The sequence below is a fragment of the Leopardus geoffroyi genome, chromosome E1 (assembly GCF_018350155.1).
Source record: "Leopardus geoffroyi isolate Oge1 chromosome E1, O.geoffroyi_Oge1_pat1.0, whole genome shotgun sequence".
Lineage (NCBI taxonomy): Eukaryota > Metazoa > Chordata > Mammalia > Carnivora > Felidae > Leopardus > Leopardus geoffroyi.
In genome coordinates this window covers 39,633,007-39,659,278 of record NC_059330.1, presented here as the reverse complement: position 1 = coordinate 39,659,278, position 26,272 = coordinate 39,633,007, and the positions used below count along the sequence as shown (strand labels likewise).

General features: G+C 41.0%; 1 protein-coding gene and 1 long non-coding RNA gene across 5 annotated transcripts in view; one reads left to right on the top strand and one right to left on the bottom strand.

Annotated features, from left to right (window-relative positions):
- Nucleotides 1-26,272, bottom strand: part of LOC123603661 — a 148,875-nt gene that overhangs the window by 37,325 nt on the left and 85,278 nt on the right. The gene's annotated exons all lie outside the window — the stretch shown is intronic.
- KRT23 (keratin 23) lies at nt 462-17,643 on the top strand. Its single transcript, XM_045488788.1, has 8 exons — nt 462-964; nt 8,407-8,489; nt 9,620-9,776; nt 10,835-10,996; nt 11,084-11,206; nt 14,159-14,379; nt 15,816-15,847; nt 17,254-17,643. The coding sequence occupies exons 1-8, from the start codon at nt 569-571 to the stop codon at nt 17,346-17,348; spliced, it is 1,269 nt and encodes a 422-aa protein (XP_045344744.1). The 5' UTR covers nt 462-568; the 3' UTR covers nt 17,349-17,643.

Here is a 26,272-nt window from a genome sequence, read left to right as displayed (position 1 = left end):
CATTTCCTCAGCACGAGTATTTTCATTCTAGGACCTGAGATTCTGATCTGGCTCTTCCCTTGGGAGTCTCTCCCACCCTCGCTTTAGAGGTGGGGTTTGTTTACTTGGGGCTGGCGGAGAGGGCATGTGTGTCAGTGTGATTAATCTCTCCCTTTTAAAAGGAAATCTATACTACACCAAATAACCTTTTTGTAGACTTCAGTCTGACCGTTTTCAGATAAGTGGACAATAGAAAAATTCCACGGAAAGGTTAGAAAAACACCTGAGACTAGTACCCACCTAATGTTGTGGGCCACACCTCTGGGTTACAACTGGAAGGGAGAAGCAAACTGGTATATTGATGTGGCTCTAAACAACAACAATGTGTGTGAAGGCCCAGGGGCATTTCGGGATTGACCAAGAGGAAACACATGTTGCACAATGATACGATCTTGTTGGTACAGTTGTCAGAGAAGGGAACTCCCACAGCAAAGGGCATAAAACCATCCGGAGCAGTCTGGGGCGGCTCAGTTCTGCAGCACCAGGGAGCGGAGCAGAGCCCAGCCCTGCACCAAACACAGATGGGACCATGATCTCCAGCCACAACTTTAGCCAGACCCTCTCAGGCTCCTTCCATGGCACAGGAGGCAGCTGGGGCCAGCTGGGGAGCTTCCCTCGGGCTCCCAGTGTCCACGGGGGTGCCGGGGGCGTCCGCGTCTCCCTTTCCTTCAGCTCGCCAAGCTGCCTGCCTCCTGGAGGGTCTTGGGGTTCCAGAAGAGGCAATTCCCTCCCAGGCAGGAATGGGAAGGAGATGATGCAGAACCTCAATGACCGCCTGGCCTCCTACCTGGAGAAGGTACGTGCCCTGGAGGAGGCCAACGAGCAGCTCGAGAGTCGCATCCTGAAGTGGCATGAGCAGAGAGATCCTGGCAGTAAGCAAAATTACTCCCAGTATGAGGAAAACATCAGCCACCTGCAGGAGCAGGTAAGATCCTGGGTGACCCTGGAACTCGAGAGGGGCTGCGTTTCCAGAGAGCCGTGGGAGGAGAAATAGGTACAAAAGACAATTTCCAGGAATATGGCAAAACAGCTTACAGTCATTGTGAACAAAGGTATTTGAGGATATTTTCTTACTATCCCTTTTGGACCCGGGAAACTCTGTTCTGTATATTTCATCTTCTATACACAAATTATGCAGAGAATCCAAAAAAATGCCAACAGGCAACCAGCTACTGTCCAGTATCAGTTATGATCCAGCAATGTTATAGTAATGATAAGGGCTGGTATTCATCCTTCACGCTCAGTGCACAAGGCACAGGACAGCATTTACTTTCTCACTACATCAGTTCTGTTCCACCACAAAAGTCCTGGTGACAGAGTGATGACCCACAGAAAGAAAAGCTGAGTTACGTTATTTTGGAGATCACACCTAAAAGCTGTCACTCCACTAGCCGGTACATTATTCTGACATCCCTGGATATTTCCTCTTGTGAGCTGCTAAAAGCTCTGAGTCCTTATTGCTTACAGTTCTGAAAAGGGCATATTGCTTGAAAAATAAGAATAATTAATTACCCAATTAATTTATTTTTATTATATTCATAATAAAAATATGTATATTGGAAAGGAAAAAAGAAAAATAAGAATAAAATGAGCATAATTTTTGGAATCTTACAGTAGGATGGGTAATGGAGACTTCTTTAAAAAAAAAATTTAGGGGTGCCTGGGTGGCGCAGTCGGTTGAGCGTCCGACTTCAGCCAGGTCACAATCTCGCGGTCTGGGAGTTCGAGCCCCGCGTCAGGCTCTGGGCTGATGGCTCAGAGCCTGGAGCCTGTTTCCGATTCTGTGTCTCCCTCTCTCTCTGCCCCTCCCCCGTTCATGCTCTGTCTCTCTCTGTCCCAAAAATAAATAAACGTTGAAAAAAAAAAAATTAAAAAAATAAATAAATAAATAAAATTTAATCAGACATTTAAAAAGCTAGGCTTGGGGCACCTGGGTGGCTCAGTCGGTTGGGCATCTGACTTCGGCTCAGGTCATGATCTCACGGTCCGTGAGTTCGAGCCCCGCGTCGGGCTCTGTGCTGACAGCTCAGGGCCTGGAACCTGCTTCGGATTCTGTGTCTCCCTCTCTCTGACCCTCCCCCGTTCATGCTCTGTCTCTCTCTGTGTCAAAAATAAATAAATGTTAAAAAAAATTTTTTTTTTTTTTAAATAAAAAGCTAGGCTTATACCTTCTGGGATATCTCATAACATTGGTTAGAAGTAGAGGGAATCCAGTTACCTCATAAGATTTTAAGTGGATTTTTTTTTTTTTTTTTTGAGAGAGACAGAGAGAGCACAAGTGTGGGAGGGGCAGAGAGAGGGGGAGAAAGGGAGAATCCCAAGCAGGCTCCGCACTGCCAGCACAGAGCCCGACATAGGGCTCAAACCCACAAAACCGTGAGATCATAACCTGAACTGAAACCAACAGTCAGACGTTTAACCGATTGAGCCACCCAGGTATCCCATAAGATAATTTTTTAAAGCTATATAACTTCCCTCTTATGTAAAGCAGTCCCAGAAAATTCCCCAAAAGATCATAATTTAGCACATCCTAGAAAGGGCATCAAGGTTTCCAATATTATTCAGTGTTATTTTTCAACCTTTGGTCATCCTTACTTGAATGTAAGAAAGACCAATCAAGATAATATAAATCTGTCCTCATAATGAACCCTAATTATTGAATAATCAACCTAATAACTGACTGTGTAATTACCTTAACTATATAGTACATGGTTGTCTTTAGAAAAAAAACAAGGTGACTCAACAAACCTCATCATATATTTTTTTTAACTAATAAAAGCTGCTTTGGTTTTAGAATGGAGAATATAGAAGATTTTTGCAAATGGACAGTTGAGAACATAACTCCCAAAAGAAATGTGAGGTCAGACCTAGTCAAATAATTCACCGATAGTAGAGAGGAGGAGGGAACAGGAAAGAGGGAGGAAAACACGTATTGAGCGCTTATTATTTGCCAGCCACCGTGTTGGATATTTTAATACACATATCAGCACTATCTGAGAGCTCTCTGCACTGATGGAAACATTCGATAGTACCTGATTCAATTCTTACAATGATGCTGTAAAAAGACTGAGGCTCAGAGTAGTGAAGCAGACACGAAAAGCCACCAGCAAGAGGCAGAGGTTGAATTCTAACCCAGATCTGTTACTTTTTTTATTTTATTTTTTAAAATTTTTTTTTTCAACGTTTATTTATTTTTTTTGGGACAGAGAGAGACAGAGCATGAACGGGGGAGGGGCAGAGAGAGAGGGAGACACAGAATCGGAAACAGGCTCCAGGCTCTGAGCCATCAGCCCAGAGCCCGACGCGGGGCTCGAACTCACGGACCGCGGGATCGTGACCTGGCTGAAGTCGGACGCTTAACCGACTGCGCCACCCAGGCGCCCCAACCCAGATCGGTTTCTAATGGCCTCACAGTTTCCATACAGCATGGTGCTCACCTTGCCTATGTAATACAAAAATGGTACTGCTTGTTAATAAAGATAATGCATTACAATGGCATTGTTTTTTTGTGTTTTTTTTTTTCAACGTTTATTTTTATTTTTGGGACAGAGAGAGACAGAGCATGAACGGGGGAGGGGCAGAGAGAGGGAGACACAGAATCGGAAACAGGCTCCAGGCTCTGAGCCATCAGCCCAGAGCCTGACGCGGGGCTCGAACTCACGGACCGTGAGATCGTGACCTGGCTGAAGTTGGACGCTTAACCGACTGCGTCACCCAGGAGCCCCTACAATGGCATTGTTGATCATACAACACATTTCATACACATTATCTCATTTTGTGAAGCAGGTATTTTCACCCCCAATTTATAGATGAGGAGACTGAGGCTGCGTGGTTGCCCAAATTCTTTGGAACAGGATTGAGAAAAGGAGCAGGTGGCTTGCCCACTCTCCAGGTGGCCCAGGATCCTGGGTTCTGACTTTGAAATTCTGGGTTACAAATTAAATTCAGGTTTGAATTCCACTCTTTTCTGGATTTCTTACTTCAGTTGTATTTTTTTCATGTTTGAAGAAAACAACTCTTTGACGTTGAGGTTGTTCTATCTGTCCCAATCTCCCCTGATTGCAGGCGAGAAAAGAGAGGCCCAAAGATACAACAACCCACAACAACCAGGGGCTGACCCCTTCCCAGGCCTTGATGAAATGCTATCAATAGATATGGTACTCTTCCCGCCCCCACCTCAGGGGTCTTAAATGTTACTCAAGAAGTCTTTCAGAGGTGCATGGGTGGCTCAGTCGGTTAAGCATCTGACTTCAGCTCAGGTCATGATCTTACCACTCGTGAGTTCGATCCCTGTGTCGGGCTCTGTGCTGACAGCTCAGAGCCTGGAGCCTGCTTCAGGTTCTGTGCCTCTCTCCCTCTCTGCCCCTCCCCGACTTGTGCTCTGTCTCTCTCTCTCTCTCAAAAATAAACACTAAAAACAATTTTTTAAAAAAGTCTTTTAAAAATGAACTCAAAAATTAATCCAACCCTCTTGAAACACCGAGTCAGATATAGCCATAAGGATATGTGTATTTTAGAAAGGCTCTCAATAGTACTCTATTTGGTACTGTGGTTTACAATCAAAAATTCTATTTTCCTCTTCCTGGGATGAGATTACACACCCTGGAGCAGCAATGCTGTATTAATACACCAACTAGATCCTTTTAAAAGAATGAACTCAGAGCCTCGGGGGAGGATCCAGGTGATTAACTACAACACACAATGCAAAACCTACGCTTCACATATTATTTCTCAATCCGTCCTCATCATCCATTCATCACCGTGAAGGATGTCTCAGAAAGAGTGGCTGTATCATAAAATTGCATCAAGTAAGCCTGAACTGGGGAAGTGGTTTTGATATTTAAATGTGCTCTATGGAAGGAAAAATAAGATAAAAACAGAGAGGGAGGCAAACCATAAGAGACTCTTAAATACAGAGAACAAACTGAGGGTTGCTGCAGGGCTGTTGGGTGAGGGGTGGGGGGGTGGGCTCAATGGGGGATGGGCATTGAGGAGAGCATTCGCTGAGATGAGCACTGGGTTTCATATGTAAGCGATGAATCACTGGGTTCAACTCCTGAAACCAATACTACACTGTATGTTAACTAACTTGAATTTAAATAAATACATTTAAACAAACAAACAAACAAACAAATAAACAAGTAAGCTCTAGATCAAGTGCACTTCAGAAGTCACCATTCATGTACTCTGAGAAGGATGCTGGCTGGGGGAATCAGACTCTTGATGTGGGGGTTGCAACAGATAAAGCATCAGTTTAACCCAGAAAAGCCAAATAAGCCCCCAGACAGCATTTTGGATTTTCTGATTCCATGAGGGGGAATAGTGTTTGGTTTCTCTGGATGTCTCCGATGATCCTGTCACCTCAGTAACCAGGGTCCCCAGGCCCTTGTGGATGGAGCTGCTTTTCATTTCCTATGAGCTTAGACAGCATAGCACAAGGAGTAAAGAGCCTGGAAGGAAAAGCATTGATTGGTATGAGAGTCCCTAAGCAGCACTTACAGAGGGGAGACCAGGAAATATCTACAGAATCTTTCTTTGGAGCAAAGGAAGTAGTCAGAGTACCACTTGGAATCCACTGGAAGAAAGAAGTTGGGCAAGGCAGGAGCCTGGCTATCTCCCACCACAAACAACAGAACTTTGGGGATGCATCTCAAAACATACAGAACCTGGCCTTTATCCAGCACAGACATTGGCTCTAGTTACGAAAGTGCCAACTTTTTTCTTTCTTTCTTTCTTTCCTTTTTAACTATATTCCTTATGCTGTACCTTTCATCCCCATGACTTATTTATTTTACAACTGGAAGTTTGTATCTCTTAATCCTATTTGCCTACTTCACCCACTCCCCTCCGCCCCTCCTCTGGAAACCACCAGTTGGTTCCCTGCATTTACGAGTCCATTTCTGTTTGTTTTCTTTATTCTTTATTTCTTTATTGTCTTTTAGATTCCCTATGTAAGTGAAATCATATGGTATTTGACTTCTTCCTTATTTCTATGGTATTTTTCTGTCTGACTTATTTCACCTAGCATATCTAGGTCCACCCATGTCATCACAGAGAATATCATTCTTTTTATTGTTTAGTAGCATTCCATTGTATATATCTAGCACATCTTCTGTATCCATTCATCTATTGATGGACACTTACGTTGGTTCTCGGCTATTATAAATAATGCTGCAATGAACACAGAGGTGCATACATCTTTTCAAATTAGTGTTTTTTTGTTTTATTTTTTTCAGGTAAATATCCAGAAGTGGAATTACCGGGTCATATGGCATTTCTATTTCTAATTTTTGAGGAACCTCCATACTGTTTTCCACTGTGTCTGTACTAATTTACATTCCCACTCACAGTGCAAGGAGGTTCCCTTTTCCCCACATCCGTTCCAACACTTATTATATCTTGTCTTTTTGATGCTAGCCAATTCTGACTGGTGTGAGGTATTATCTTATTGTGGTTTTGATTTGCGTTTCCCTGATGATGAGTGATGTAGAGCATTTTTTCGTGTGTCTATTGGCCATCTGGATGTCTTCTCAAAAGCTCTTTCATAAAAAAAATTAAACACTTCAAATTTTTCTAAATTAATTTACTTTCAACTAATTTTTCAGTGTCTACAGTATGCCCAGAATATGCTAAGTATGTCACGACATTATTTTATTTAATTGCTTCCAATCTAATCCTCATAACTCTTTGATAAAGTGGCTACTATGATTATTATTGCCATTTTATGGATGAAGAAACTGATACTTGGCAAGCTCACTCAGCTAGCAGGTGATAGGGCGGGACCCCAGGCCCTGCTTTTTGAGTTTCAGACTCAGGAGTGTTATCACCACCTCTGAATCTTGCTATTGTGCATTCATGATGCCAAATTCCAAGCAACCAGTGGAACTTTGAATAGGATCAGATTTTTAAAAGGTGTCTTTGTATTAAGGTATGACTTTATCCTAAGGAAATCTTTTCTAAATAAAGGAATTATCTGTTTAAACACGATGGGAATGTCACAGAATTTTCTGTCTCCAACTACATCACAGAAGTTTAGAGCTAGGACCTCTAAGGTCAACTGGTTCTAGTACAAACTCCTTATTTAACAGACAATGAAACTGAAACCCAAGGGACAGTGTGACTGGCCTGAGTTCATGCCAATGGTGAGTAATAGGAAGTTAAAAGAAAACCTCCAGTTCCTAGTTCAGCACAATACTTGGTACAAAAGTAGTATTATACTTTTGACATTGAGACATCGTCTCCCCAATTTTCCTAAAGATGCTGACATACATCAAATGTGCAATACTTCCCTAGTCACCACTACCTAGAAGAATTTACAAATCATACACGTACACACAACTGCTCGGGTAGGAACTTTCAACAGCAGTTTTTATTTAATGTTAAAAAGTATATGAACAGCTAGTGAAAGTCTTAACTAGAGGCCTTAACACAGCTGAAGTTTATTAAGCTGCTAAAAAGTTATTTCAGTCAATATTTTAATAGATACAATTGGGGCATTCTCATCATAGAAGAGCTTACAAACACGTACACATACCTAAAAGTTATGGGCATGGCTATCACCACTTTGGACAAAAAATAATTGTGGCATGTGATGACTATTACAAAATTCATTTAAAATTAGTTTGACAAACATATACCAGTGATAATTTTGGTACTTCGCTCAGTGATCTGAAACATGAATGCTACCACGAGGAAGAATTATGTTCATCTAAAATAACTAATGCACTTTAAGGGAGCCAACCTAATATTCACAATAAGGCAGGATTGGAACTTAAACCTCTTAACATCTTCAGATGTGGATGAGCTGAAACAAAACACTAAAGGTATGTTTGCAGCACTAGCAAGTTAGAAGGCACTTTGAAGTGACTCTTCCTCCCTTTCCAATGTCATTTTTCCAACAGCGGCCTCAATTTTAGCCTCTCAAACTCAGTGTAAAAAAAGACAGCGAAGGGGCTGCGGGCCATATTCTTACTTTAAAATCATTCTGATGCTTTGTACCTCATAAGTGTTCAGTATTTTTGATTTAATTATTTGTTGTTCCAATGCCAGAAAAAGAAATCATCTATGCTAACAAATCATATACCCAGAAAGTACAGGGTGGAAACGCACCTCTCCCATGGGAGGTGTCTGATTTAAAAGCCTCTTTTTTTTTTTTTTAATTTATTTTGAGAGAGAGAGAGAGAGAGACAGAGTGAGCAGGGGAGGGGCAGAGAGAGAGGGAGAGAGAATCCGAAGCAGGCTCTGTGTGGGACTCGAACTCATGAACTGTGAAATCATGACCGGAGCCGAAATCAAGAGCCAGATGCTTAACCAACCGAGCCACCCAGGAGCCCCTGACTTAAATGACTCTTGATGCATGTTTTCCAGATCATGGATGGCAAGCAGACCAACGCTCAGATCACTCTTCTCATTGACAATGCCAGGATGGCAGTGGATGACTTCGGCCTCAAGTAAGTTCCTTCTTCACTGTATTGTGGGGAATTGTCATTTGCTGTTTTTGTTTTGTTTTGTTTTGTTTTGTTTTGTTTTGGGGGTTCATCTTGTTTTTGTTTTCTAAAGGAATTAACTTATCTCACCATTAGCCACGTGTAATATCTTTAAAAGACAATGAAAAAGGCATAATAACAAATACTTGAATGGACCCTCCTTTAAACAAACTAGATATAAAATACACTTTTGGGCATGGGGAAATTTGAATATGAACCAAGAATTAGATGATGTTAAAGAGCTATTATTAGCTCTGCAGGTGTGATAATGTTATGCTTATTTAGAAAACTTTTGTTTTCATTTTTTTTTCTTATTTTAATTCCAGTATAGTTAACATACAGCTTTACATTAGTTTTGGGTGTACAATATAGTGGTTCAATACTTCCATACATCACCCAGTGCTCATCACAACAGGTGTCTTCCTTAATCCCCATCACCTATTTCCCCCATTCCCCACCCCAATCCCCTCTGGTGACCATCAACGTGTTCTCCATAGTTAAGAGTCTGCTCATCACTTAGATAACATTTAGCTTCATTCCTAATGAAAATTCTTGTTTTAAAAAGATGTATTCCTGGGACACCTGTGGGGTCAGTCAGTTAAGCATCTGACTTTGACTTAGGTCATGATCTCATGGTTCATGTGTTCAAGCCCCATGTTGGGCTCTGTGCTGACAGCTCAGAGCCTGGAGCCTGCTTCGGGTTCTGTGTCTACCTCTCTCTCTGTTCCTCCCCCACTCGTGCTCTCTCTCTCTCTCAGAAATAAACATTAAAAAAAAATTTTAAATGTATTCCTAAGTATTTAGAGGTGAAATGTCATAATGCCTATAGTTTAGGTTAAAATACAAAATAGAGTATAGACGAAGCAAATTGTTAAGAGTTACTAAATCTAATTGATGGGTATATGGCTGTTTATTATTTCATCTTCTCTAATTAAAAAACAAATAAACAAACAAACATTGAGTCACCATCACAGAAAAACCTGCATGAAACAGACATATGAGGGATAAGAGATTCACCTCTAAATGAAGGTGAATCCTTACAGGGCCGTGGCCTTCCAACGACAGGTGTATTCTTCTCTTCCTTCCAACCAAAGGTACGAAAATGAACACTCCTTCAAGAAAGATTTGGAAATTGAAGTTGAAGGTCTCCGAAAGACCTTGGATGATCTGACCATTGTCACAACAGATCTGGAACAGGAGGTTGAGGGGATGAGGAAAGAGCTCATTCTCATGAAGAAGCACCATGAGCAGGTAGGACTCCTTAGGAGCTCCTGGTAACCAGCACAGCTCTTAATCTGCATGTTCAGATGACTTAATAGCCACGGAAAAACCTACCATCTGAATGCTAGTCCTAGTATAGAAACATCTAATTTTTCCAGCTTCAAGGTTGTCTATGCAGTGTCAGATCCAATAGCCAAAATAAAGTCACAATTGATGATAAATCAGCCAATAATTTTGCTAATATACAATGATTATCCAGACTTGTTTGTTAGTATGACACCGTAAGAATAAATGCGTGAGGTTGAACTTCCTTCATTGACCCAAAGTACAGCAAATTGGGGGACAGTAGAATGAAGAGAATCTGCCACTGACCAAGGTAAATAAAACTAGTGACAAAAACGAAGAATCTTAATTTCCAGAACCATGTAACTAACTTTGAAGAGGCTACATTCCATCTAAAGCCCCTGAGACTCTGATGCAATATGAGGAAAGCAATCCCCGTTTTAGGCAAACAAAATTGCTTATGAACATCAAAGGGCCTCAATTATGAAGAGCTGATGAGACAATGACTTAATTAAACTTTTCCTACGGTTTCTTGGTTTTCATGATATCCTATGGGTGTCAACCCTATGGAATCATAATACGTGGCCAAGACGTTAAAAGTCTTTATACCTTTTGGCTTTGGGTTGCTAAACTGCTTCCCCAAAGCAGTAGCCTACAAACTGAAATGTTCAACTGTTGAATTGTGCCATCATTTCACCCACGAATGTGTGCTGAAGAGTATTTTATGTGCTACAGAAGCAGAATTCTTTGAGAAACATGTTCAACCAGGGATAGAGTCAGTAATCACAGAGGCCATTTGATTACCTATCTAGTGTTATTTTTTATTTTATGGAGTTATAATAGAAAAAAGAATATATGTTTTGTCATCAACAAATAATACCTGAGGAGCCAAACCAAACCAAAAAAAGAATAACAACCACATACGCTGAATTTTTAAAAGATCTGTTAACTGCTGCCAATCAACACACTTCTGGCCTTCTGATTCTCACAGCCGATTCATTTTTTTTTTTTCTGTTATTAAACAGGAAATGATAGAACGTCATGTGCCAAATGACTTCAAGGTCAATGTGAAGGTGGATGCAACTCCAGGAGATGATCTAATTAAGATTCTGGAGGAAATGAGAGAGGAATATGAGTTTATAATAAAGAAGAAGCATCAAGAGTTGGACACTTGGTATAAAGAGCAGGTAAAGAAAAGGGGCTCAGACTTCCCAAAGGTTCCATTTCCATGTGGTCCCAATGCCAATGCCTCTGCCCTTTGCTTGGTCTCGCAGTCAGCAGCCATGGCGCAAGAAGTGGCCAGTCCAGCAGCTGTGCCAAGTAGCCAAAGTGACATCCATGAGCTGAAGCGCACTTTCCAGGCCCTGGAGATTGACCTGCAGGCGCAGTGCCACAGGGTGAGTCTGAGGAAAATCCTGGGTCAGGTCCCACCTCTTCAACAGAACCTCTCGTGACCTCTCTCCTGGGCTCATCTCCCCAACTCCCTTGGGACATCTCTCACTTCCCATTTTCCATCCAAATTGCTCATGATGAGCATGATAATGAGAGCTATCATTTACCGCCGTGTCCACAATGTGCCACATGGTACGTCAGGGGGTTCATTATGTTAACTGTCATCAAACCTCACATTAACCTTTCCAGGCAGGTCTTTGTGTTCTCATTTTAGAGATGAGAAAACAAAAGTTCCAAACAGTTAAGTAAATTGGCCAAGGTCACATAGATAGTAAGTGGCCAGTGGTGAAGCCACCTGGTATTTGGGGGCAGGTGTGGGGGTCTAGGAGGCCCTCATAATCTCTACCAGCGCTCTCCCCGCTCGGCAACCAGGGCGCCCCCTGAAACCCCAATAAAAAGAAATCCTGGTGCCAAAATGAATTGGTGGCAAATCCAGGCCTGGCTCACTCCGAAGTACCACTCTGTTCATTATGTATATGTCTTATCACCCAGTGAACTATAAATTCTTATATATAAGTCATTTCTAGAATTTTCGTGGTTTTTAGTAAAATGCTTTGTGTGAAGTGTCACAAGCACTCAAGATTCATTAAATAAAATCTATCATTTGATTACCTTTGTAGCCTATCCAAATCTTCTGATCATTCATCAATATCATTTCCAAGGGCTACTCTGCCCTTGGTCTTGAGGAGCAATCACTGGTTTATTCTGTTGCAGATGCACATGGTAAATTACTGTTATGTTTTAGGAATAAGTGACGGTAAACAGACACTTAAAATGTACACTGTCAAGGTGATAATAATGAGCAAAGAAATAATTACAGTGTTTTATAGTTTTCAAAACATTTAGACATGCAGTATTTCGCAACAACCCTGTGAGGTCAGCAAAACATTTATATCCATTTTCATTCATTCTGCCATCTGCTACTGTTCTGAGTGCTGAGGATGCTACAATAAGGGAGTTGACACTCTAGTGGGGATGACAGTCAATAAAGGCACAGATCATCAAAATATGTAGTATGTGAGATGGCAAAAAGTGCTGCCAATAAATAAAGCATGGCAGGGCGAGGTCAGGCATTCTGGAGTGCAGGACTGCCATTTTAAACAAGGTGCTCAGGAAAGGTTTCACTGTTAAGGCGACAGTTGAAGTGGTAAGAAGGCGCATCATGTGGCAATACAGAGGGGGTTCCGGGGGGAGAGAACAGTAACTGCGAAAGCCATGATGTACAGGTGCATGGGTCGGGTTGGAGGATCGGTAGGGAAGCCAATGTGGCTGTAGTCAATGAACAAAGGGAAGAAAAAAGGAGAAAAGAGGAGGGAAGGGAAGGGGAGGCCATTGGGGTAACAGTGGAGTCAGACTGCGCAGCCTTCACCCTCAGAGGGAGGTCAAGAGGAATTTAGAACAGCAGATATGGACAATTCTTCAAGGAGCTTTGCTATAGGCGAAGGGGAGCAGAGAAATCGGATGACAGCTGAAGGCCGATAAGGAGTCAAGAGAACAATTTTAAGATGGGAGAAATTACTCTATTTGACAGATGGGAAGAAGCCGGTAGAGAGGAAAATACAGGTGATGCAAGACAGCGGGCAACGGCTGAAATGACTGGAGAACAGACAGCTCGTGCCAGGTACCAGGAGGGGAGTGAGAACCTGGTACCAGGGGGGCACTGAGAACCGGGAAGCAGTTTCACGTATGTGGGCGGAAATAATGGTGGGAGCCTGTGGGAATCCTCTCCTGACGGCTTTCGTTTCTGTAACAACATAGGAAGTGAGGCCCTGGGCTGAGAGACAGGAGAGGGAAGGCGGCAGCCCTTTGGGAGAACAGGAGAGGGAGGGGAGCAGAGCAGGCGGCATGAAGGGCCCCCCTGAAAGTTAGCAGCTGTGATAAAGTGGGAGCATCCAGCAGAGGCAGGGATTTCTCCTAAAGATTAAAGTTCTGCGCTCCAGAAAAGCGGGTGGTAAATCCAAACAGAGCAGGGATTTAAGTCAGTTCTCTGTATCCTAGAGCAGCAACTTCAATGTGCAGCTTTTAAAACTTCCTCAAAAATGACAACCTCTTACCACCGTCACCATCAATAAGCATGGCTTGGGACTATGGTTGCCAGACTGACCAAAATTAAAATACAGGACATCCCATTAAATTTGAATTTAGGGGGCACCTGGGTGGCTCAGTCGGTTGGTTGAGTGTCCAGCTTTAGCTCAGGTCATGATCTCGCGGTTCATGAGTTCAAGCTCCACATGTGGCTCACTGCTGTCCGCCTGTCAGCGCAGAGCCCTCTTCGGATCCTCTGTCCCCCTCTCTCTGCCCCTCCCTGACTTGCACTCTCCCAAAAATAAAAAACAAAAAATTTGAATTTTGGATACACAGCACAGTTTTGTTTTTTTTAGTGTAAGTATATCCCATGCAATATTGAGGCAATTTTTAGGATATACATGTACTAAAAAATTACTCGTTGCTCGTCTGAAATTCAAATATAACGAGGTGCCCCCTATTTTATCTGGCACCCCTACTTGAAACCCTTCTCTGAAGACACAAAGAGACAGGGGTCCCAGTTGCCATTTCCCCAGGAGGTTTAGATTAGGACAGAGATAAAATGGGCATATGCTCAATCGCAAAAGAGCAGCACATACAGTAAACGCTACAGGAATGCGGCAAAGTTGCCAAGAGCTCCCTGACACAAAGAAATGCCCATAAAATGGGCTTCAGAAGTCCTGACTCTAGTCCACTCCTCACTGCCCAAGCCCCAACCCTGGAGTCAGCCAGCTGCCCACCTTTGCACCCCCGGCAGCCACCAAGACACCTAGCAGAGTGGTCGGTGTGTTCTAACTAGTCAACCAGCACACGTTGTTCAATCTATCAAGCCATCGGTCAGTTAGTACAAGAAAACTCGTTTCCTCTTTCAGAAATCTGCTTTAGAGAACATGCTGTCAGAGACCCAGTCCCGGTACTCCTGCCAGCTCCGGGACATGCAATACGTCATCTCCCACTATGAGGATGAACTGACACAGCTACGCCATGACCTGGAGCGGCAGAACAATGAATACAAGGTCCTCCTGGGCATCAAGACCCACCTGGAGAAGGAAATCGCCACCTACCACCAGCTCTTGGAGGGAGAGAGCGAGGGGTAAGGCAAAGGCCGGCTGGGGAGGAGGACGAAAAGGGCACTGAGTTTCTGTGTGTGCATTCATATACTTCATACCTGTTATGCCTGTTAGCGAGCATCACTCCAGAGAAAGAAAGGTTTGTGATGAATTTCTTCTGGATATTTAACATCAGGTTGTATCTAAGTAGCATATGTGAATCAATCAGCTATTACTCCCAAGACACTAAGATTTAAGGTCCATCGTTAAAATTAATATATTAAGATCTCTAGAAAGAAACAACTAAGGGGGCAACTGGGTGGCTCAGTAAGCTAAGCATCTGACTCATGATTTCGGCTCAGATCATGATCTCATGGTTCATGAGATCGAGCCCCTCGTGGGGCTCTGTGCTGACTGCAGAGTCCGCTTGGGATTCTCTCTTCCTCTCTCTCTGTCCCTCCCTCTCTCTCTGTCTCTCTCGCTCTTACTCTCTCTCAAAATAAATAAACTTAGAAAGAAAAAAAAGAAACAACTAGGAAGGCTTGACTATAGTGTTTCCCACTGGAAATGTATACAATTTTGGTTCTGGGAAAAAAAAAAAAAAAAAAGGAAGGTTGGTGGAATATTTTAACCTGACAGCAGGAAAAGATTCATAAGAGATTGAGAAGTCTAGATTCTTCAATCCAGTATTTCCAACCAATTTAGGAAATGACAATAATTGTTCAGAAAAAAAAGGGCACATACATTCTATGACCGAAGAGAAAGGATGAGAAATTTTTTTAATGTTTATTTATTAATTTTGAGAGAGAGAGAGAGAGAGCACGAATAGGGGAGGGACAGAGAGAGAGAGGGAGAGAGAGACTCCCAAGCAGATTCTACAAAGTCAGCACAGAGTCCAACACAGGGCTTGAACTCATGAACTGTGAGTTCATGACCTGAGCCGAAATCAAGAGTTGGACACTTAACTAACTGAGCCACCCAGGAGTCCCAGAAAATTTTTTAAATACATAAATAGGGGGGCCCAGCTGGCTCTCTCGGTAAAGCATGTGGCTCTTGATCTCAGGGTCATAAGTTCGAGCCCCACTCTGGATATAGAGATTGCTTAAGTAAACTCCAAAAAATAAAATAAATAAAAATACATAGACCAAATCTTGAACAGTCTGAAAAACCGTTCTAAGCTTCAAACCCAGACCCTGGAAAGGATCTCAGTCGAGGCAAATCCTGCAGCCAACTGAAACGATGGAGGTGGTTTGATAGACTTGTCTTGACCCTAGGGTCCATGTGAGGCCATACTCACTTTCTTCTGGATCCAGGAAGGTTTGCCCATGAACTCATGACCTTGAGACTACAGAGCTTGGACAATTATCCTCATTAAAGAGCTATGAATTTATAGGCAGGCAAAGGAAGTTAGTTCACCTTGAGGAGTTTTTATGATTGTTGCTAACGCTAAAATGAGCCGTAACTCTTATCATTTTTATAGGACGATGGAAGAATCAAAATCAAGTGTGAAAGGTAAAAAAAAAGTCTTTTCATCATTTGAATTTTCTTTTTAAAAATTAATCAGCACGTTTATTAATTCTCTAGTAGTCATAATCTTTACTGTACTCCCAAATATCTTGTGTTCAATTTTTATTTTACTCCCAAATGTCCAGGAATTTTTGAATGAACTTAAAGTAGATAACAGGAAAACAGGGATCTGTCAGTATTGTCTTCAATAATATATACGCAAGGTCTCTGCCAGCAATAAAGTAGATAGCAATGATCATTCACATTATTACATCTCTGTTAAGTTATGGAGTCTGTTTACTAAACTCCTAGGAAATTAAGAGAAAATGATTCCACATAATTTCCCAAACTATATTCCGTTGAACACTAGTGTTCCGTGAAACTTGTTGCATATTATGAAAGATGTGTTCCATGGACAGAAATGGTTGGGAATACCGTATACCACTATCCTCTTAATGAACAGCCATGCATTTCAGTAAGTTAAACATGGAACAGATACTGCTGTGGGGAAGAAAATAGGAAAGAGAAAGAAACAACAAAAGTTTTACTTGGCTTAACTCAGTGTTGCCAAATATCTTTGACTTGGGAACCCTATTTTCTCAGATTGCCTGTAACATCTCACAGAAAAGTTCTAAGAAGCCCCCATCTGGGACGAGTAGCACTTTTCTGATCAGTTTGTGGTAAAAGTGTTCTAAGGTCTTAGAGATTCAGAGAGTCAGGGTTCTGGGCACCATCATGGGCAGCTTGTGTAACTGCTACCTCTTTGCAAGATATTGACAGATGGTCCTTCAGCCTCTCCTTACCATGTCCAGGGACAGGGAACTCATTACTTGATGGAGTGGCACAATCTATTGTTGGAGAGGTTTGATTTTTAACAAAGGTCTCCCCACGTCTCTATTAATTTCAAGTCTTCCCTTTGGTCTAGAATCAGTTTCCTGCCGTGTCAACAAAGCACATATTCAAATAAATCATAACTTTGAAAACAGTGGGCATGATAAACAGCCCTGGCTTCTCATCCATCCCTCATGCTTTCTAGATCTTTAAATGAGGTGCTCAGAATGGCATTTAATGCGCTGTTAGCTCATAGAATCTGTGGTACAAGTGGAACAAAAGCAGGAAGACCTCCTCCAGGATGTGTAGTCAGGGACTAGATTCTGTATCAGTCATGCCTAGGATGAAGGTCTTGGCCCCTAGAAGATGACACTATTCACACACCCTTGTTTCCTGGAGGGTGAGATGAAAAACCTTCCTTGGTGAGATCTCTTCCCCCTAGCAGAACCTGCCATATTGCTCAGAGATTATGTTGGAAGGGATGGAGAAGTTTCAGGTACTAAGAGCAGGGAAATAAAAATAAGTATTTCAGATGGTGGCAGGAGCATGATAGTGACCTCTTCGTTGCCTTTTCCCTTCAGCATCTGCAGCTCCAAAGATCAAGGCCATCACACAGGAGAGCATCAACGGAAGAATAATTCTTTCTCAAGTGAATGAGATCCAAAAGTATGCATAAAGCCAAAAAAAGTTTCTGCCTATTGTAAGAGCTACTTTTCCCCAATAGAAATCTTTGCCCAGACATGATGGGTGAGTCCTAAGAGGTATCCTTGGAGTTTTCAATCTCAGAAACTTTTTCCCCCCTCTGGAACAATGTCACCAGACATTCCATAACAACCTTAATATACTGCTGCACTTTCTGAATCACAGTATGAGTTCATGAGCATAAAGCTCTACTTTACTACTACAGTCTTCAGATTGCCATCACTGTGTATCTGTTTTGTAGCCAATAAAACTTTACACCTGGTGCATCATGTCTTTGTTTATGTCACATCATATTTATGTCATTGTTATATCAATGTCTCATCCTAACAAGGGATTCTCTAGGCATTGTCCATGAAAGAAAGGGAGCTTAATGCTTTGAACATGTCTGCAGCAGCCAAACACTGGGCAGAATTGTTACCTTGCAGATATGCAACCAAGGGAAAGATGTGGCTCATGAGGTTCTCCACACCTCTGCCAGCAGAAGGGGGAAAACAGAGAAAGGGAGGCCTAAGAAAGCCTCGCTGAGAATGTAAGATGACCAAACGGTATTCTGTCTCACATACAGGCATACCTACATAACCTTAAGGGCCTAAAAGAAAGTTAAAGCTAGAAAAGGGAAGTCAGGGGCACCTGGGTGGCTCAGTCCATTAAGCATCTGCCTTCCGCTCAGGTCACGATCTCATCGGTTCATGTGTTCAACCCCTGGTAGAGCTCTCTGCCGTCCACACAGAGCCCGCTTCAGATCCTCTGTCCCCTTCTCTCTCTGCTCCCCCCCTCCCATTGTTTCTCTCTCTCTCAAAAATAAATAAATAAAAACTTTAAAAAATATATTTAATTTTTTTTAATGTTTATTTATTTTTGAGACAGAGAGAGGCACCGCATGAACAGGGAGGGTCAGAGAGAGAGGAAGACACAGAATCCGAAACAGGCTCCAGGCTCTGAGCTGTCAGCACAGAGCCCGACGCGGGGCTCGAACTCACAGACTGCAAGATCATGACCTGAGCCGAAGTCGGACGCTTAACCGACTGAGCCACCCAGGCGCCCCTAAAAAATATATTTAAAAAAAAGAAAAGGGAATTCAGAAAAAAAAAACCCTCATTACAAACAGCCACTAAGACCCTAAAAGGGGAAATGACTTGTCTAAGACCTGAAATACAAATGTTAGGGTCCAGACTATTATGTTGAGGTGGAGTATGGGCTGATGCACAAAGACTATGCCCCTCTGTCCTCTCAAAAAGATGCTTTTTTTTCTCAAATTGTAGCAGTGTGAGCCATTGTTCCAAGACTGGTACAGAGGAGCAGTGCTGGAGAAAAGGAAGGCAGAAATCCATATATCTGCTAAGGTGTTACCAGAATGCTGTCCATGGAATTAACAACTCCAGGATATTCACAATTTAAGGGATGATCACAAGTGCAGGCTAGTCAAACTCTCCCCTTTAACAGACAAATAAACTGAGACCCAGAACAATAAAGGCATTTACTCAAACACTCACTGCATTGTTGCTGGTCTAAATCTAGCTCTCTCGACTGTTAACCAAAGTTAACACTTGTTAAACTAAAAGTGGTATGAAGTAGTTCCACTGTCATCTACCACATCGGCAATGCCCCGTATGTTTTTTTCTCTGTGTTTTAATACTTTCTCGGAAAGGATTGCTTTTGATGTTTCCTGAACAAGGCATCTGTTAAAACTGAACTGGTCTTCCCTTTAAGCAATAATTGGTGTTTCTTATTCTTAATGTCCAAATAATGGAAAACCAACCCCTAACAATCTGAAATTAGACAAGAGGAACCTGGGATGATCACATTATTACAAAAATGTTTATCGTTAATTCTCTGAAGTAAAATTATAAATTCATCTTTACTATGTGATTACATCAAAGAATCTCAAAAATAACCGGTACACTAAGACTGTCAATGAGTTTTCTTTGCACAGTATTTGTCTGTGGAGACATTCGATGTTTGGGGGACAAGAACAGACTCATATTAGACTTTATTATTTCTCTTTTTCGATTTCATTTTACTATGAAATAGGGTACTATTCATATGTTAATAGAGTACTAGACTGTCAAGACAGACCTAAAAATGATTTGTTTTCCATTTTAGTACCAAAACACTCTGCAATTTTGGACATTATTATCTCTTTCTCAAAGTATGCATTAAATATATATATATATATATATATATATATGTGTATATATATATATATATATATATATATATATATAAAGTATGCATTAAATATATATTTTTTCTCAAGGTGAAGTTTGACTACTGTTAGCAAAATCTTTTGAAGAATATTCAAAAAATATGACAAGCTGAAGGGAAGGTTACAACACTAGGCTCAGGAAATAATCACTAATCTTCCATTTACTCTCCTAATTTATATATGATTTGATAACAGGAAATCATAACATATGAATAATTTTTCATTCAAGAGGTTAAAATATCCTTAAAGTCTTATTAATTTTTACTGTATCAATTAAGGTGACAAATTTATCCCAGTTTGCCCAGGAAACCCCTCAGTTGGGGGTGGCTGGGTACCCTATTAATAAAGAAATCATTGCTCTTGCCTTAGTCCATTCAAGTAGCTATAAGTATACACAGACTGGATGGCTTACAAACAACAGAAATTTATTTCTCACAGTTCTGATGACTTGGGAGTTCAAAATCAAGGTACCAGCAGGGTTGTGTCCTGGTGAAGACCCTCTTCCTGGTTCATAGCTTGTGTCCTCAAATGGTAGAAGAGGCCAGGGAGTTCTGTAGGGTATCTTTTGTAAGAAGCTTAAAGCCATTCATGAGAGTTCCACCCTCATGACCTAGGCAACTCCCAAATGCCTCACCTCCTAAAACCCTCATCTGTGGGGGTTAGGACTTCAACATTTGAATTTTTTTTAGGCCATACCATCTCTATTTCACTAACTAGAGACAAACAGAGAAATTAAACCATTTGCCTGAATAAAGAGACAATTGCATGCTAGACAACATAGAATAACCTCTTCCCCACATCTAAATCAGCCCCAAAGTATTTCAAAGTACCATTACAAATTGATTAGTGCCTGCATGTTTAGATGAGTAACTAACCACAGAAGTTTTCATTTGGATTTGGTTTTGGCCAACACACACCCAATGCACATAAAGGAGTTGATAATAAGTTATATTGTTTTTGTTACAGGAACACTTTGAGTAAATAGCAACTATTCCATTACCCAAGACCCAACTAAACAAACAGTTGGCTAACCCAGAGAGATACAAAATATTACTTTGGAATTTAATATTTATGGTAACATATTTCCCAAGACAGCCATAACATGGTTGAGTGGATAGATCCATTTAATATGTGTCCATCCAATCAAATACATGCCTTTACTATGTGTTTTTCAGTTAATGCTTTCATACACCCACCCTGTTAATAATGTGTGAAACTGAGAACTAAACTTCATAAAAATTCATTATTGAGGAATGTAGCAATTGTATGTTGGGGGAGAGGTCATAAGCCTGAGCAGGGGGCAAGGACTTGAATTACTGTAGGAAAATACGGTAAGAGAAAGAGATCCAAGAAAGTTTCTTGAGGGCAAAGGTTCTGAAACTTGGCTGCATTTCAGGATCTCCTGGGGAGATTTAAAAATGCTAATGCCAAGGCCACATCATGGATCAATTAAAACATGGTTTTTAAAGGTTGGGGCCCAGGCACCCATACATTTGAAAGATCCCCATGTAATTACAACATTCAGCCAAGTTTGAGAACCTGCTGCTTTGGGAGCTTCAGGTGAGTACTTCTGTATTTGTTTGTATGTTCCCCATATGCTAATTGTGTCATACTCTCCTAAGAATTAATGACAACTACTGGAAAACTAAGAGCCTCTACCATGTCATTCCCAAATGCTTGTGAATAGAGTTTCATTTTACCAGATTGGAGAGAAGTCCTTCCAGGAAACACACACACACACACACACACACACACACATACACAAACTCTGGAAACTTACTTCCACCTAATCTTAGTAAAATCCCTTTCAGTTGCTTAATCAAATATTTTACCAAAGTGTTAGGCTCCTGTAATGAGCTTCTATGATGAAAATTGGCTGTGTTATTTTAGCCTCTTTCTTCCCTTTACCTCTTACCTTTTTTCATAGCAAAGCAAAATAATAACACATGCAGATAAGAGATTTGTGGGGAAAATATCTCTAAGCCAAGTGACGAAAAAACTTAATTTCAGGATCACCTAAGTAAATCTTTCCTTAAGGAAACATCAGATTGTTTTAGTATTTCCCAAAAGCACATTTTACATTACTCTAATAGTGAATCAGGCATCACACAGAGTTTAAATAAAAAAATAGCAGCATTAGAAGAAAGCAGCAATCAATTGATTGAACCTTCTTGTTAAAGAGCTGAGGAAGCCAAAGTCTAGAAAAATTAACCTAGCCCTCCTGGGACTCAGATCTCATTGCTACCTATACGTAGCATCCCTGACATACAGAAATTTCAGAATTGAAAAAAAGCATCACACAATTTTTTAAACACATAGCAAATTAAAAATCAGAATTCTAGAGGAGCCTGGGTGGCTCTGTCAGTTAAGCGTCCAACTTCAGCTCTAGTCATGATCTCATGATTTGTGGGTTTGAGCCCCACGCTGGTCTCTGTGCTGACAGCTCAGAGCTGGAGGCTGCTTCAGAGTCTGTGTCTCCCTCTCTCTCTATTCCTCCCCCACTCACACTCTGTCTCTGTCTCTCTCTCTCTCAAAAAATAAGTAAAAAATTTTTAATTAAAATAATAATAATAATGATATTAATTCTAAATGTGTGAACTATTAAAACGCCAAAATAATTAAGGTATGAGCTTTTAAGATGGGACCAATTTGTAAAAATGCCAATAATCACAAGAAAAAGTAAGCCTGAGATAGGAACTAAAAGTTGGATGTTTTTATTTTCTTTACAAATGGTCTTAACTAAATTATTTAATGCAGACTTTATGTAGCATGAAGATTTTTTCTAATGTTTACCTTGTATCAAATAATTTGGCATACCATTTCTTTGGGATAAAAATAACATAATTCCAAAAATACATCTTATGGACATTAAGCAATAGTGATTTAGTCATTCACAGTAGAAAATGGATACTAAATAATAGTATTATTTTCTAAGTAGCTAGTAGATACCGATAGCCCCAATGAACCCACATCACCAGGACTCAGGCCTTTCCATAGTCTTTCCCACATCTACTTTGAACTTGACAATGTGACTTGATCTGGCCAATGAAACATCAGCAAGCATGACACAAGCAGGCATTTAATGAATGCTTACACATTGGAGCTTATGTCTTCTTAGAATGTTCCCTATAGGAAGCCGGCTACCATATAAGAAGCTCATTTACCCTGAGACTACCACGCTGTGGGGAAGTCTAAGCTAGCCTCACAGACAGACCACATGAAGAAAAACTGAGGAACCCAGACAAGAGCCATAACTAAAGTTCTAGATGTATGACTCTGCTCCAGCCATTCCAGCTAGTTCCCGGCCATTCCAGCTAGTTCCCGGCCATTCCAGATAGTTCCTGCCCATTCAAGCCAACTAGCCTGAGGCCCCAGACATTATGGAGCAGAGATAAGCCATCCCCAATATTCTGAATCTGAAATTCTGACCTATAGAATTATGAACAAATAAAATGGTTGTTGTTTTAAACCAGTAAGTTCCAGTAAGTTCTGGAGTACTTTTTCATGTGACAATGGACAATGAAACAGAGTATTTAAAATAAGAGTCTATTATCTGCAGGGCACTTGGGTGGCTCAGTTGGTTAAGTATCTTACTCTCCTTGATTTCAGCTCAGGTCATGACCTCACAGTTCGTGAGACTGAGTCATGCATTGGGCTCTGTGCTGACAGTGTGGAGCCTGCTTGGGATTCTCTCTCCCTCTCTCTCTCTGTCCCTCCCCCCCGCCCCACACACACACGCACATGTTCTTTCTCTCAAAAAAAATTTTTTTTTTGAAAAAGAGTCTGTTATTTGCTCAGTGACAATAGCTGATATAAGTTTAGTCCATTAGCCTCCCACCAAACCTTTCAACCAGGATTTTAGCCATTTTAACACTGAAATGGATCTCTATGGCAGTCCTCGTCCAGTAACCATAGATGAAGCACCAAAGCATCCAAGAGAAAAGCCAAGGTCCTCACTCTTCTAAGGCAGCAGAAAAGAAAGCCATTGCCCATGTATGTAGGTTCATAGCTCTCTGCCTCTTCACAAATCAGGACCAAGCAGTGTAACTCCAACTCAAAAAGGAGGGACGTCCCCTGCTTTTCATGAGAGCATGCTGGGATACCCAGGTAAATTCTCCTCCTTCTTATCTTTAAGTTTTGATTCCTTTTGACTCTGTCTTTAAGTTCCTCATTCCAGGGACATTAACAACTTCTCTATAAATATGCTCACAGTAAGTATCACACAGATCAAGAGTTTCACTGAAAGGTGATCTGTGTTCCATGTAGGTGAGCAATATTCTCCTTCATCTAGAAATTATAAGGCCTTTTACAGACTAAAATGGGCATGATTATCAGGTAGCTCTTAGTTCTAACGTTTAAGTTTTTAAGTCATTGAGACCCTTAAATAACTGTGCATTCATTCTAGGCATGTTTCTTCACAATGCTATCCTCATTTCAATATATAATTCTATATTATTTGGGGTGTTTATATATACCCTCTAAAGTGTTTTGTTGGCTTTTTGTGTATCATAACAATGTTGGTTTCTCTAACTTACTACATGACTGAGCTCATTCCCATGTGGGTGACTCATTCCCCATCTCATTTATTCTATTACAACATCTATATGTCACCTGCTTTCTGAAGAGGATTAGAGAGTTTCTAAAATATATTTGCAGTGAGGTCATGCAAAAAGGAAAGATGACAGTATCTCTGACATACTCCATGATCTAACCTAAACAGACTTAGGAGTTTTACTGAAGAACTGTGTGTGTGTGTGTGTGTGTGTGTGTGTGTGTGTGTGTGTGTGTGTGTGTTTGTGTATGTGTATTTACAGGGACTATCCTATGCACCAAAACTTGTCTTTGAAATTTAAAATAGGAACCATCTAATAAAATTATGAGTCACCGAATAAAAACGATATGTCAGTTTATACCAATTTTTAAGTCTGCATACACAACGTAAACTCACGCATGTGACATACATACACACGTATACTAGAGGAAATTTTAACAGTAACAACTATTCTTGACTGACCTTTGCATTCACAATTTCATTTGTCACAACCCTGCAAGGCATTATTATCCTCATTTTGGACTGATGAAATTGGGGCTCAAATGGATTGACTGAACTGTGGTCATAGAGCTAAAAATGGTGGAACCAGAATTTGTACCCAGTGTACTTACTCTTTTTATTGTACCACACAAAGTCAAAACATGGTCACCAAAGTGTTTTAAAAAAACCTAAACACAGGCAACACATTTTGATGAACTCTTGCTGATGGTTTTTATCTGAGATGAGAGTCCAGGGATGAGAAATCTGAAAGTGTACATTGTACTAGAATAATACAAAGGAGTCAGAAATACACACTCAGGTCTAGGGAGGGACAGACTTTTATGACTAAAAGCTACCTTCCCACTACCCAGACCTCAAAGCGTTCAACCCTCTGCGCACAGAGGTCAACACCAGGGGAGAGCTTAGCAAGTTCCAAAACTAGAGGACCTCAGCCCTTAGTCTGTCCAGTTAGATCTCACATTCACTCCTAGTTTCTATCAAAGTTATCTCTCCCATACACTAAGAGAACAAGAAAGAGGACAAAGATAGTAATGATGGATGAACCATATGTTCCAGAATCATCAACTGGAAGAATTTTATCTACAGTGTTATCACAAAAACATCTTTGTTTGTTTGTTTGTTTGTTTGTTTCCCACATTCTAGGAAGCAGTAGTTTGGGGTCAACCTCTAATCCTAAGACTTATATGTATATCGATGCTTTTCAAATCTTAATGTCTATATATATACTTATATGTATGTATTACATGTTATGTAAAAAATATAATAAATGTAAAATACATAAACCTGGCAATCTTGTTAAAATTGCAGATTCTGGGTTTCTAGTACATCTAGGTTGGGGGTCCAAGATTCTGCATTTCTTTTTTTTTTTTTTTTTTTTTTTAATTTTTATTTATTTTTTTGAGACAGAGAGAGACAGAGCATGAACAGGGGAGGGTCAGAGAGAGAAGGAGACACAGAATCCGAAACAGGCTCCAGGCTCCGAGCTGTCGGCACAGAGCCCGACGCGGGGCTCGAACCCACAGACTGTGAGATCATGACCTGAGCCGAAGTCGGACGCTCAACCGACTGAGCCACCCAGGTGCCCCAAGATTCTGCATTTCTAACAAGCTCCCAGATGATGCTGAGGCTGCTGATCCATGGACCACACTTTGAGTAGAAAGATGAGTTCAACCCATCAGCCATTTTGATAAATCCCCTAGACTGAATGTCTTATCCACAAGCCAGTCTCAATAGATTTAATATAGACTGAACTGGATGAAAAATACAATAGGAAAGGTGGTATCATTAGAATCTGATTAGCATTGTCTTGCTCAAAGCAAGTGAAGCTGGCAAGAGTACTCACTGATTAAGTAAAGCCTTGAAAGAAAGTGTTTTTTGGTTCTGGTCAAGAGTGGAAAACGGAATGAAGTCAGGAAACCAAGGAGATCAATCACTTTGTCTCCAGTTATTCCTGGCCTCATTGCATTAGCGCATGACATGAAAAGTTCACCACTAACCAGACTCACTGGAGAGGATGAAAATGCCTGTCAGAGGTTGTCTATCGTGCTACTAACACAGCACTAAAAAGTATGCTACTATTTACGAATGAGTATTCACTTACAAAATTCTTCCTCAATTTTCCTCAAGGACCATTTCTTTA